Source organism: Ranitomeya variabilis, chromosome 2, assembly GCF_051348905.1.
Source record: "Ranitomeya variabilis isolate aRanVar5 chromosome 2, aRanVar5.hap1, whole genome shotgun sequence".
Classification (NCBI taxonomy): Eukaryota; Metazoa; Chordata; class Amphibia; order Anura; family Dendrobatidae; genus Ranitomeya; species Ranitomeya variabilis.
In genome coordinates, this window is record NC_135233.1 from 719,513,209 (window position 1) to 719,526,586 (window position 13,378).

Genomic DNA, 13,378 nt, shown 5'->3' on the forward strand with positions numbered 1-13,378 from the left:
TCCTGTGTGAGCGGTCACGTGGTACCGCTCATTACAGTGATGAATCTGCGGCTCCACCTCCCACAGGGGAGGGGAACTTTGCTTTAGGCCGGTTTCACACGTGAGTGCCTCTGGTGCGTGTAGTGACAGTTTTGTCATGTACCGGAGACACTGACACATGTAGACTCATTCAAATGAATTGGTCTATGCACATGTCCACGTGTTTTGATGGACCATGTGTCCGTGTGCAAAACACGCAGACATGTACGTTTTAACACAGGCTGCAAAACGTGCCACACACGTGCACACGGAGAACAGCGTGCACTCTCCTCCGTGTGCACGGCCGGTTGCCGGAGAAGCAGCGCTACTGTAAGGTCTGTTCCCCTGCGTGTGGTGCTGAAGCCGGCTGTCATCCATTCTCCCTTGCTTGGCCGGCGAGCAGGGGAGAATGAATGAAAGAAAAAAACGATGTGGGGTCCCCCTTATATTTTTTAACCAACCTGGCAAAACTCACAGGTGCTGGCTGCTATTCTCAGGCTGGTAAGGGGCCAAGGATATGGGCCTCACCCAGCCTAAAACAGCAGCTTGCAGCTGCCCAGAAAAGGCACATCTATTAGATGCGCCAATTCTGGAGCTTTGCCCCAGGTTCTTCCCACTTGCCCTGTAGTGGTGGCAAGTGGGGTAATGAGGGGTTAATGTCACCTTCCTATTATAAGGTGACATTAAGCCGGCTTAGAAATGGAGAGGTGTCAATAAGACACCTCTCTATTACTAATCCTATAGTTGTTAAAGGGTTCATAAAGCACCTCACAGTACGGAAAAGTCTTTTAATGAAATCAAACAATAAACACAGTTTTGCCATCTTAATTAGTCTGCCATTCCAAGCAAAGCCCTCATCTCCTGTAAAAAATGTCAAAATAAAAAAACAACAATATACCCATACCTGTCTGGTGTACAGTCAGTCCCACGCAGTAATCCATATCTAGGGGAATGTACGGGTGCTGGACAGGATAATACACTATTTACCCATTCACCCCCAATCCAGTTTTCATCTTTATGACCAGGTCAAATTTTACAATTATGATCAGTGTAAATTTATGTGGTAATAACTCTGGAATGCTTCAACTGATCTCAGTGATTGTGAGGTTGTTTTTTTGTTAACATATTGTACTTTATGATAGCGGTAAAATTTGTTCGATTTGACTTGCGTTTATTTGTGAAAATATCGGAAACTTGGTGAAAATTTTTATGCTTATGCCCTTAAGCTAGAGAATATTGCCACACAAGATAGTTCATAACTAACATTTACCACATGTCTACTTTACATTTGTATCATTTTCTAAACATTTTTTTTGTTAGAAAGTTAGAAGGGTTAACAGTTGATCAGCAACAAAATTTCCAAAACAATTTTTTAGGGACCACGTCATATTTCATGTGACTTTAAGGGCCTATTTGACAGAAAATACCCAAAATTGACACCATTAGTGTTGAGCGATACCGTCCGATACTTGAAAGTATCGGTATCGGATAGTATCGGCCGATACCCGAAAAGTATCGGATATCGCCGATACCGATACCCGATACCAATACAAGTCAATGGGACACCAAGTATCGGAAGGTATCCTGATGGTTCCCAGGGTCTGAAGGAGAAGAAACTCTCCTTCAGGCCCTGGGATCCATATTACTGTGTAAAATAAAGAATTAAAATAAAAAATATTGATATACTCACCTCTCCGGAGGCCCCTGGACATCACCGCTGGTAACCGGCAGCCTTCTTTGCTTAAAATGAGCGCGTTTAGGGCCTTCCATGATGTCACGGCTTCTGATTGGTCGCGTGCCGCTCATGTGACCGCCACGCGACCAATCACAAGCCGCTACATCATTCTCAGGTCCTAAATTCCTAGAATGAGGAGTCCTCAAAACCACATTCAAGAAGTTTTTTCAACCTTTCAGGTGCTTCAGAGGAATTACAGCAATGTGGAAGGAAGAAAATGAGCATAGTACATTTTTTCACAAAAATGTTACTTTAGCCACATTTTTTTTATTTTCACAAGGGTAGCAAGAGGAAATTTACCCCAAAATTTGTGCAATTTCTCCTGAGTGTGCTGATACCCCATTTGTGAGTGAAAACTACTGTTTTCCTGGTATGCGAATTTTATAATATGGTGGCATACGTAAGTTATATAGAGTGCAGCAGGTTTGCATGTGTGAATTTTTTAGATTGCATAAGATTGGCATACGTGAATTGTGTAGAGTGCAGCAGGTTGGCATATGTGTATTATGTAGAGTGCATCAGGTTGGCATACGAGATTTGTGTAGAGTGCATCAACTTGGCATATGTTAATTGTTTGGAGACCATCAGGTTGACATATGTGAGTTGTGTGGAATGCATAAGGTTGGCATACGTACGTTGTGTAGAGTGCATCAGGTTGGCATATGTGACTTTTGTAGAGTGCATCAGGATGGCACACATGAGTTGTGTAGCGTGCATCAGGTTCACATATGTTAATTATGTTGAGATCATCGAGGGGAGGACATTGTGCATTAACATTTTAATGCAAAAACTTTGGATGGCCTCAAAGCGTTTATGGGTCAAAGCCATGCCGAGCACTCCAATGTTGCCGAAGTTCTGGCTTCTTCACTAACTCCATGTGAAAGACAAGGCCCCAAAACTTAATCATTTCTACTGCATCTACAGTTGTCCAGTTAGAAAATGATGAAATGGGATTTTGTGCCAAAAATTGTTGGGGATACAAATTTGTCTCGGCCACTATGAGGTTTACAAATTCCTCACAGAAAAATATTTTGAAAAAGTCAATTTCTGTGAGGTCAGTAGTGTCAAATTTGATTTCTGATTGCACCGCAAATTCAAGAATCTGTGGCTCATAATATTTGGTGGGTGAGGTCCAGAGTTGATCACTAACTGTGGGCTCATTTTCTGTCCTGAGTCATCTGCGTGGCAGGTTCAGTATCACTTGAGGAAGAGGAGGACAAATAAAGGATAGTGGCAGTGTCTCGCTCACTATCAGTGTTGGAAGCAAGGAAGGTGTATGTCTCCTTGGCTGAATACCATGATTGGGATGAGCTGGACATTTTTTCACTTGTGTGATGTGTGTGTGTTTGGTGTAAACTTTTTTATTTAGAAGAAAAAGAAAAAAAAAAGAATAGATGAAAAGAATCTAGAAAGAAAAAGCTAAAAATAAAATAAAAAGAATATAAAAATATGGTAAAATAAAAAATAAACTTACTAAATGAACGACAGTAATTAAATTACTGAGTACTACCTTTCACTAATCCTGACAGTAAAAATACTGTCCCTAATCTAACCCAATCAAGTAATCTAAATTATAATATTTTATTCTATTTTTATACGTTACTGGAACTAACCCTGACAATATTCAGTAAAAAATACTGTAGTAGACGCTGATTATTAAAGTATATTTTTGCTGTACCTAATCTAGCCCTATCAACTAATCTAAATTATTATTTTTGATTCTTTTTTCCACTTTACTATCTGATGCTAAATCTGACTATATTCAGTAAAAAATATTGTAGTAGATGCTAATTCCTACAGTAAATCTTTACTGTTCCTAATCTATTCTTATCAACTAATCTAAATTACTTAATTTGATTCTTTTTACACAAAAAAAACAAAAGCAAACCAACAACCTGATGCCAATTGTCGGGCCAGCTCCTCCATCTCAGCACCGAGTAACTCCGGGGAGAAAAAATTGAAAGGTCCAGGCCAAAGGCAAGCATGGACAATGAAGAGTGATGTGTGTCACTAATCAGTGTCCAGCAGTTGCAGGTGCAAAGGGTGGGATGGACAGGGAAGAAAAGTCCTGGCTAAAAGCAAGCACGAGTGCAGATTACTAATGTGCGTCACTGATCAGTGCTTGGCGGCTGCAGGACACATGTATAAACTGTCAAACAACCAAGCGATCAAGTACTGATCAGCGATCAAGTACTGATCAGCTCTCAGCAGCAGAAATGGGATGGGGAAAGTTTTAGGAAGAGGAGAAGAGGGGGAATAATGGGACAGTGGGATTGGGGTGGATTGGGAAAATAGGGGTCAGGAACAGTTCAGGAATGGATCAATAACGTCTTCTTTCTTCTAGCAGGAACAGCAGCAGCAGTGGTCGCACAGGCTTGAAAAAATTTGTGGCACCACAAAGCCCAGCAGATCTGCACCAGAATGACAGAGTGACCGCTCTGCAATGTCTCCAAGCTGGAATGAGCAAGTGCAGAGTTGTCACTGTGGTGTCAGACTTCATTTCTGCTCACTGATTGGTGCAATCTGACTTCATCGTTTAATCGCTCCAAACAGCTTTAGGGCTGCTGATGCTACAGTCTCCTAGCACAAGGCTATGATCTGTCCTGTTATATCATTGATCTTATCTGAACTTTAGTGTTTCAGATATTTTCATCACCTGAGACACTGAAATCGCTGTGATTGGCTCTTCAGAATTGAACAGCCAAACACAGTGATCATAGTTGTGAGGGGGCAATGCAACCACGAGTGGTAATGAGTTCCGGTACCCTGCTGTCCAAATAGCAGGCACCTTAAAGCTGTTTTTTTTGGTTTTTTACTTATTTATTTAGAGAGCAGACACCGGCTGATTAATACTCCCATCCACAGCTGCCTGCTCTTACTGCCTGGCAGCAGGCATAGGCTGATGGAAGTAGTAGTCCCAACAGCCAAGGCCAGAGACTGGAGGTTAACTTCTTACCTCCTGTCACAGCTGCGGACTCACTCTGTCATTTGACAGCGTGGTAACTGCAGCTCTCTGACCGGCTGTAATGATTTTACTGCTGATCAGAGGAAGTGTTTGCAAAGACTGGATTTTTGGGCCCCCTATTCAAGTGAATGGGGTCCGGGTACTGTTATGCTTTCCCAAACATCCAGGCGTTGAGCGCTACCGCAAAGCATATGTAGAATTGCTGTTTTGCAAAAAAAACACAGTTTCCTGGCTACCGTTTGCAAGAAAAAGGCTCTTAATGTTGATATGGTCACATGCATGGTTTGACACTTAATGCAGGTTCAGCAGTGGACCATTCTGCACAGTGCTGTGGCAAGGTTAAGAGTAGAAGTTGTATTAGAGAGTAGTCAGAAAAGAGGTAGTGGCCATGAGGAGGTACAAAGAAACCTACACTAAACAATTGGAGAATAGCAGGCTTGTATCATTTGTAAGGAAGTGGATATGCTGCCCACACCCCTTCAAGATATATGTGTTGTTATATAATGCATTGCAGTGTTATGAATGTGATTACATCTGCTTAGTAATTTTCATGCACTTAGTTGTGAACAAGATAGTTAACAGTTGGGACTGGCCTAGAATTAGGGAGCTATGTGGGAAGAAGACAACTTACTGATAGCGATTTAGAGCGCAGTGTTCTGCAAAGACGGACCTAAGGTCTAGTTCGAAGACTGCTATAGCGTGTTGTGTGTGAACAGGGAAGACCACAAGATATCAGATAACACATCCAAAGGACTAAAGAAACGTGGAGAGATTTTTGAAGGAGAGATTTCACAGATAGGAACCCAGGCCAGTGAGGCTACCTAAATGGTGGGAAGTAGAAGGCCACTTAATGGGGATAGATGAAGAGAAGGGTTTGTGTCAGCAGGACGTTAGCAAACAGTTGCCAACTTTGAAAAGTAACTTAATTGTGTATATTGAAAAGAAGCAATAGTTCCCCATATTGGGATGTAAATTCTCAAACAATGGACTTTCAAGGTTCTAGTGAGGAGTCTTACCAGCACACCTCAAGCAAACTCATTAGTCAGTTGGGAACTAAGTGGAGCTGGGAGCGACCAAAGCATTACTTCTCAACCCATGCGGCCCTTTCAGGGGAAGACAAATTCTCCCACCGTTTGCTGGAATGTCATAAGATGCAAGAGTGTGAAGAGCAAGAGAAATTAAGTGTCATTAACTGTACCTGAAAAGTGCCCATGCCTGTTTAAAGCAAGAGAAACCTTTGCAAAGAAACATGCCTATTATCTGATGTGCATAGTTTTTTTAAGTTCATAGTCAATAAAAACAAGTTTAATGCTGGACTTTGGTTTCCCTCAATTAGTTCTTTAACATCTGATCCTGACCTGCCCAATATAGTGGCATTATGCTGTCTGCAGACGAATATCATCCATGTAACAAGAACACACACACACAGCTAGGACCCCCATTTTCATGTCGGCTAGTACCTTGTCCTTGGCTATTGCCCCGCGCCACACTACATTTGGTGTAGTTGGCCAGATCATGTCTCGCAAATAAAGAGAAAAGAAGGGAAGACTTGACAAACATGGAAATTTTTGAATGGCCTTTTCTTAAAATCCTTTCAAGGCTGCGATTATCCCGGTTGCTTGTGAACCTTTTTCTACCATACTTTTTCCTTCCACTCAACTTTCCATTAATATGCTTGGACACAGCACTCTGTAAACAGCCAGCATTTTTAGCAATGACCTTTTGTGGCTTACCATCCATGTGGAGTGTGTCAATGACTGCCTTCTGGACATCTGTCACGTCAGCAGTCTTCCCCATGATTGTGGAGCCTACTGAAACAGACTAAGGGACCTTTTTAAATGTTTAGGAAACCCTTGCAGGTGTTTTTGTTAATTATTCTAATTTACTGAGATAATGACTTTTGTGTTTTCATTGGCTGTAAACCATAATCATCAACATTAACAGAAATAAACACTTGAAATAGATCACACTGTTTGTAATGACTCTAAATAATATATCAGTTTCACTTTTTGTATTAAAGAACTGAAATAATTTTACTTTTTGATGATATTCTAATTTTGTGAGAAGCACCTGTATGTGTTGTTATATAATGCATTGCACTGTTATAAATGTGATTATCTGCTTGGTAATTTGCATGCACTTAGTTTGGGAATAGATAAAGTTAACAGTTGTGACTAGACAAAAATGGGAAGAGCTATGTGAGAATATAAAAGACAACGTATTCATAGTGAGTTAGTTAGAGCCCAGTGTTCAGCAAAGACAGACCCTTGGTCTGACAGTTGGCAGACTGGCATGTCATAGCATCTTGTGTACGAAGCTGGAAGACCAAATACATCAGATAATACTGCCTAGTGCAGTCAAAACGTGTCAACTGGGTCATGTCGACCATGTAATTTTTTTCTTTTGTATGCACTACATTTTCTTTTGAAAAAGAAAAGGAAAGTCCAGTCCTGTTGAGCCAGACTCCAATTTTTTTCTATTTTCCTATGGAGATATATTTGATAGAGAGACTTGAATGATAGATTTGACAGATTAGAACTCAGGCCAGAGAGGCTACCTAAATGGCACGGAACTTAACCAAGGAGAGGGCCCACTTAAAAGGAATTGAGCGAGAAAGGATTACATCAGCAGGACTTTAGCAAACAGTTGTCTATAGTAAAAGGGAACTCAATTGTGTTTATTGAAAGGAAGCAATGGTCACTATATTGGGACTTAAACTCTCCAATGGAGAATAGTGGACTTTCAAGGTTCTAGTGAGGAGTCACACTGATGCACCTCAGGAAAAGGGACCTTCATTAGTCAGTTGGGAACTAAGAATTGCTGGGAGCGGCCGCAGCCCTATACCTCAATTAATGCAGACCTTTCAAGGGAAAACAAAATCTCCCATAACCATTTGCAGGATTGTCATGAGATGCAAGAGTGTGAAGTGCAAGAGAAATGAAGTGTTATTAAATGTAACTGAGAAGTGCCCATGCCTGTTTGAAGCAAGAGAAACCATTGTGAATAAACATGCCTATTATTTAATGTACATTGTTATTATCAAGTTCATATTCAGTAAAAACAAGTTTATTGTTGGACTTTGGTCTCCCTCAATTTGTTCTTTAACATCTGGTCCTGGCCTTCCCGATAAAGTGGCACCATACAATCTGCAGAGGCGTATTGTCCAAGTAACAAGAACACCCACGCACATCAATGAACCCTATTTTCATGCAATGTGCCAGGGTATGGAAGACGAGTAGCTGGCCTAAATCTATCTTAGTTTTATGGCTTAGAGTTGGTTGAATTTGGAATTCCTATTTTAATAGATGGAGAAAATCAGACTCATGTTCACTTAGTGCTAGTCAGACAGCAATCATAAAGAGGGATTTGGAAATCCTTATAGTAAATGCAGAGGTCAGAGGTCTACATCCGTCAGACATGTAAAGCCTATAATAAGGATGGGCCATGAATGACTACTGTGAGACCATCCGTTGAACTAAGACCACGTCACATAAGCATGAAAATTCATGCTGTATTATTTTTCTAAAAAAAGCTGCCTAACTGTTCAACAAGAGATAAGTAGCTGCTAGAGGTGTCTGAAAGTATATTTCCTTCTTTCCATCCAGTACCTTGAAGAAGTATTTATACCCCATGAACTTTTCCACTTTTTTCACTTTACACCCAGAAACTTAAATGCATTTTATTTAGATTTTATGTGATATACCAACACAAAATAGCAAAGACTTTTTCTTTTCTTAGGGTATGTGTACATAAGATCTTTAAGACTTCAGTGAGCCTGCTGAGATTTTCTTAGGCAAAGTCCTTCAGGAAAAAGCTGGCTATACTTTTTCTAAAGTGGTTCTGCTGGCGGTTTTGCCTATACAATCAACTATTTATAGTGAGTGGCTTCCAAATACTCGAAGAATAAATAGGCTACTAGGCAGGCTAATAAGCTTGCTACTTCTTGTAACTGCTTCATGGTTTCTGAACCCTGAAGAGATGAAAAGAAGTGACAAAAGGCTGAAAATGTGCACAGCAATGACATGTTTTACATTTTTGTGGCAATCTTGTGGCACTTTCTCAGGGGAATTCCAGGTGAAATTTGCCTGAAAAAGATACCCTGTGAGAATTCCATAGGCATAGTTATCAGCTTTCAAATCATTGCTTATTTCCGTTATTAAGCAAATTGAAAAAATAATCCCCTACGTATGAAGGTAATTAGTTATCATGTAATTATCTATAATATATGTAGTCTGGACCATTGTGTTTAAAATGTTTACTTGGATTATTTCACTATTTGCATACTGATAGTCACTTTAAAGTTATCTCTTGATAACATCACTTGGTACTATTGACTAGGCAAACTTAAAAGTAAAACCAATTCTTGGTTTAACACTTTGTAACTTTGAATCCACAAGGCAAAAAAACTCATTTTGAGTCTCCCACATAGTTACACCAGGTCCTGTTGTTGTCTTTAAACTGAACAGAATTCATCACACCACAAAAATTGTACTTCACAGCCAAGATTTTTTTATGAATAGGCTGCCATCTTTTTTAATACTGTTCTACTTTTTATACTACTGTATATATTCTATTAAATGTTCCAGCCTTTCAAAGGAAATATTTTTAAGATCCAGTCGAGGCTCAAGGCCCAAGACTAAATTAGTCCGGCTGCTACGAGTGCTGATAGACGGCAATTCACAGACCTATGCCATTGCATTTTAGGGAAAAATATAATCTCTGTCTATAGATACAGATATAGTTGTAACCACGTAAAGATCAGGGAATTTTTATTATTAATTATTTTTCCATTGGAACCATTCTTTTTATTACACAATGTACTGAAGAACAGGATTAAATACCAAGGAAAAAACAGCAATTCTGCCATTGTTTTTTTTTAAGGCATTCATTCTGCAGTAAAACTGACCTGCCAACGTGATTCACCTCTCTTTTTTATTTTTATTTCTTAGACCCCTTAAGGCATCTGAACTTTCATCCGTTCAATATCTTAAACAATATAATATAAAAGTATTGCAGTGTATTGTAAAATAATATTTCTCCTTTGAAGCTCAGCCTAAGGGTACCGTCTCACATTGGCACTTTGGTCGCTACGACGGTACGATCCGTGACGTTCCAGCGATATACATAAGATATCGCTGTGTCTGACACGCTACTGCGATCAGGGACCCCGCTGAGAATCGTATGTCGTAGCAGATCATTTGAAACTTTATTTCGTCGCTGGATCACCCGCTGTCATCGCTGGATCGGCGTGTGTGACACCGATCCAGCGATGTGTTCGCTTGTAACCAGGGTAACCATTGGGTTACTAAGCGCGGCCCTTCACTTAGTAACCCGATGTTTACCCTGGTTACCATTGTAAATGTAAAAAAAAAAAAAAACACTACATACTCACATTCCGATGTCTGTCAAGTCCCTCGCCGTCAGCTTCCCGCACTGACTGTGAGCGCCGGCCGTAAAGTAAAAGCAGAGCACAGCGGTGACGTCACCGCTGTGCTGTGCTTTACGGCTGGCACTGACACAGTCAGTGTGGGAAGCTGACGGCGGGGGACGTGACAGTCACCGGAATGTGAGTATGTAGTGTTTTTGTTTTTTTACATTTACAATGGTAACCAGGGTAAACATCGGGTTACTAAGCGTGGCCCTGCGCTTAGTAACCCGATGTTTACCCTGGTTACCCCGGGGACTTCGGCATCGTTGGTCGCTGGAGAGCTGTCTGTGTGACAGCTCTCCAGCGACCACACAACGACTTACCAACGATCACGGCCAGGTCGTATCGCTGGTCGTGATCGTTGGTAAATCGTTTAGTGTAACGGTACCCTAAGACTACAGTCACACTAGCAGTATTTGGTCAGTATTTTACATCAGTATTTGTAAGCTAAAACCAGGAGTGGAACAATCAGAGGAAAAGTATAATATAAACATATGCACCACTTCTGTATTATCACCCACTCCTGGTTTTGGCTTACAAATACTGATGTAAAATACTGACCAAATACTGATAGTGTGACCACAGCCTAAGGCCGGTTTCACCTGATATTTCCGGTACTTTTTGCCAAAAGTCGCAACACTTTTGCGTAATTCTGCTTGCGTGAAAGCTTTGCTCAATCAGGTCCTTGGTGTTTTCAAAGTAATTTAGAGAAGATTTAGTAAAATACCACAGAAAAGCATGATTGGTCCCAAATATGCAACAAAATAATTTAAGACCTTTATACATTTCATTACACTTTAAAGTAGCTTTTATCTGCAACTTTTTTGACCTAGAAAAAAATCCTCCTAATGAAAATTAAAAAAAAAAATGCAACAAAAGGTAGAGAGGGTGTACAAAATAATACAAAAATAAAGCAAAAACCTGTTCCCTCCATGAACAGTGCTGCAGCCTTCTACAGGGTATATGTGGTATTGAAGCTCGGCCCCATTGACTTCATTAGAGGATGGCTGCCAAACCGAATTCCCCACCCAAAAGACAGGGATGCAGCCATGTTTTATTATTCTGCATAACCTCATTCAACTATTATGATAATGTAAAACCATAGTAGCAAACTATATGTAATGTCACGATGCATTATGTTTAATGTTTTCCATATCTGGAACACTAAATTAAATACAGTTTTTTAATTGCTGTTTTGCAGACAATTCGTCAAAAGTTCCCACTTCTGACCACGAGAAGATTAGGCACCAGAGGTCATTCAAAGTAAGACAAGTAATTTATGTGCACTGTGCAAATTGGGCTGCTTATCATTACCAACACAATTACACAAAATCATTTTGGGCAATAAAATACTATGTTCCTTTTTATTTTCTGTGGCTAAGAGTGAACTGCATGACTATGAAATAGTAAAGTTACGGCCTGATAGTAAATGCAGCATATATGTTAAGATAAATAATAAAATCTAACATCAACCTTATTTATTAGATGTGATTTAGCTCATAGAAAAAAAAACCTGATGACAGCTGGTCTCATGATAACATGTTATTGCAGGCTTGAGATAGCTTCCTTATATCAATCTGCTTATCAGTCATTGTTTGTGGCACCACAAGATAACATGAGGACTTACGGGTGCACACACAAAAAGTGAACATATGTCGCAGGAAATGTATAGTATCTCTCAAATAAAGGAGCCATAAATGTAACAAATTAAATATCAGCCTCCTTTTAAGACCAACAAGTGGATAAATTGAAATAATATGCTACAAAAAAAGCTGAGAGAATTGGTAAAAATAGTAGACCACGCTAGACAATGTATATTTATTATGTTTACCTTGACATGCTATTATAAACTACATTTAGTTATCCATAGTATCACTAAAATATATTTTATATATTGTAGATACTGTATATATGTATGACTATACTGAAACTTGCTTGTAACTTGCGCTTAAAGCAAAATCTATAATAGAGCCCCTCATCTATAAAGTACCATTTAGGCCACATTTACACATTTAGTCTTTGGTCAGTATTTGTAAGCCAAAACCAGGAGTGGGTGATAAATGCAGAAGCGATGACGTGTTTCTGCAGCGCCACGTTCACACGTTCAGTATTTGGTCAGTATTTTACCTCAGTATTTGTAAGCCAAAACCAGGAGAGGAACAATCAGAGGAAAAGTATAAAGAAACATATGCACCACTTCTGTATTATCACCCACTCCTTGTTTTGGCTTATAGATACTGAGGTAAAAAAGTCACTAAATACTGAACATGTGAACATGGCCTTAAACTGCGTAACTTATGTGGCAGGATGATTTTTGAGCCCAGTGTCCACATTGGATTACTACCTCTGTACCTGGTGTAGCTGCACTACTGAATTGAAAAGTAATGTTTGGCCGGGTTCAGCGAGTTCATACATAATAATGTTATCCGTATTCTATCTGTGTACAGTGTATGTGATTTTTACGCCTCTGCGGCTTCCATATTAAGTTAAATATGTTACTGATCAAATACAGTTTACTATGATAAAAATGACGATGTATTCGTAAAAATCAGTTGCAATATGCATGATCCTTAAGGGACCCAATTTTTTACACACCCATCTTTAAGGGTATGATCACACGTTAAGTATTTGGTGCAGAAATTTCTGCACCATTTCTGTATCTCTTGGCATGAAAAACACAACAGCAAAGACTCGCGTTTTGCAACCTTTTTGCTGTGTTTTTTTACTTGGGATTTTGGTGCAGATTTTTCCTCACTCATTATTATGGGTGAAATCTGCAGCAAAATTGCTGAAGAGTCCATAAAGACTCAAGATTGCCAGTGGGGGAAAACTGACATTAACCCCCAATGGTTCTGAAAGGAAAAAAGCTACTTTTAAAACAGAGTGGAACCAGAGCTGCCACAAATCCAAAAATGGATTGTGACAAAAGTTCATTTTCTTTCACATTAATGTACACTCTGCACCCCATCTTGACTTGATTTGGAAAGGCACACACCTGTCTATATAAGACCTGAGAGCTTACAGTGCATGTCAAACCAAATGAGAATCATGAGTTCAAAGGAACTCAGACACAGAATTGTGGCAAGGCACAGATCTGGCCAAGGTTACAAAAGAATTTCTGCACTCAAAGTACTCAAAGTTCCTAAGAGCACAGTGGCCTCCATAATCTTTAAATAGTAGAAGTTTGGGATCACCAGAAGTCTTCCTAGACCTAACCGTCCAGCCAAACTGA

General features: G+C 39.8%; 1 protein-coding gene across 1 annotated transcript in view; it reads left to right on the plus strand.

Annotated features, from left to right (window-relative positions):
* RFX6 (regulatory factor X6) overlaps positions 1 to 13,378 on the plus strand; it is a 257,787-nt gene that overhangs the window by 23,264 nt on the left and 221,145 nt on the right. The window contains exon 4 of the mRNA XM_077289522.1: positions 11,348 to 11,409. Coding sequence (XP_077145637.1) covers positions 11,348 to 11,409 — 62 coding nt within the window. The remainder of the gene's footprint in view (positions 1 to 11,347; positions 11,410 to 13,378) is intronic.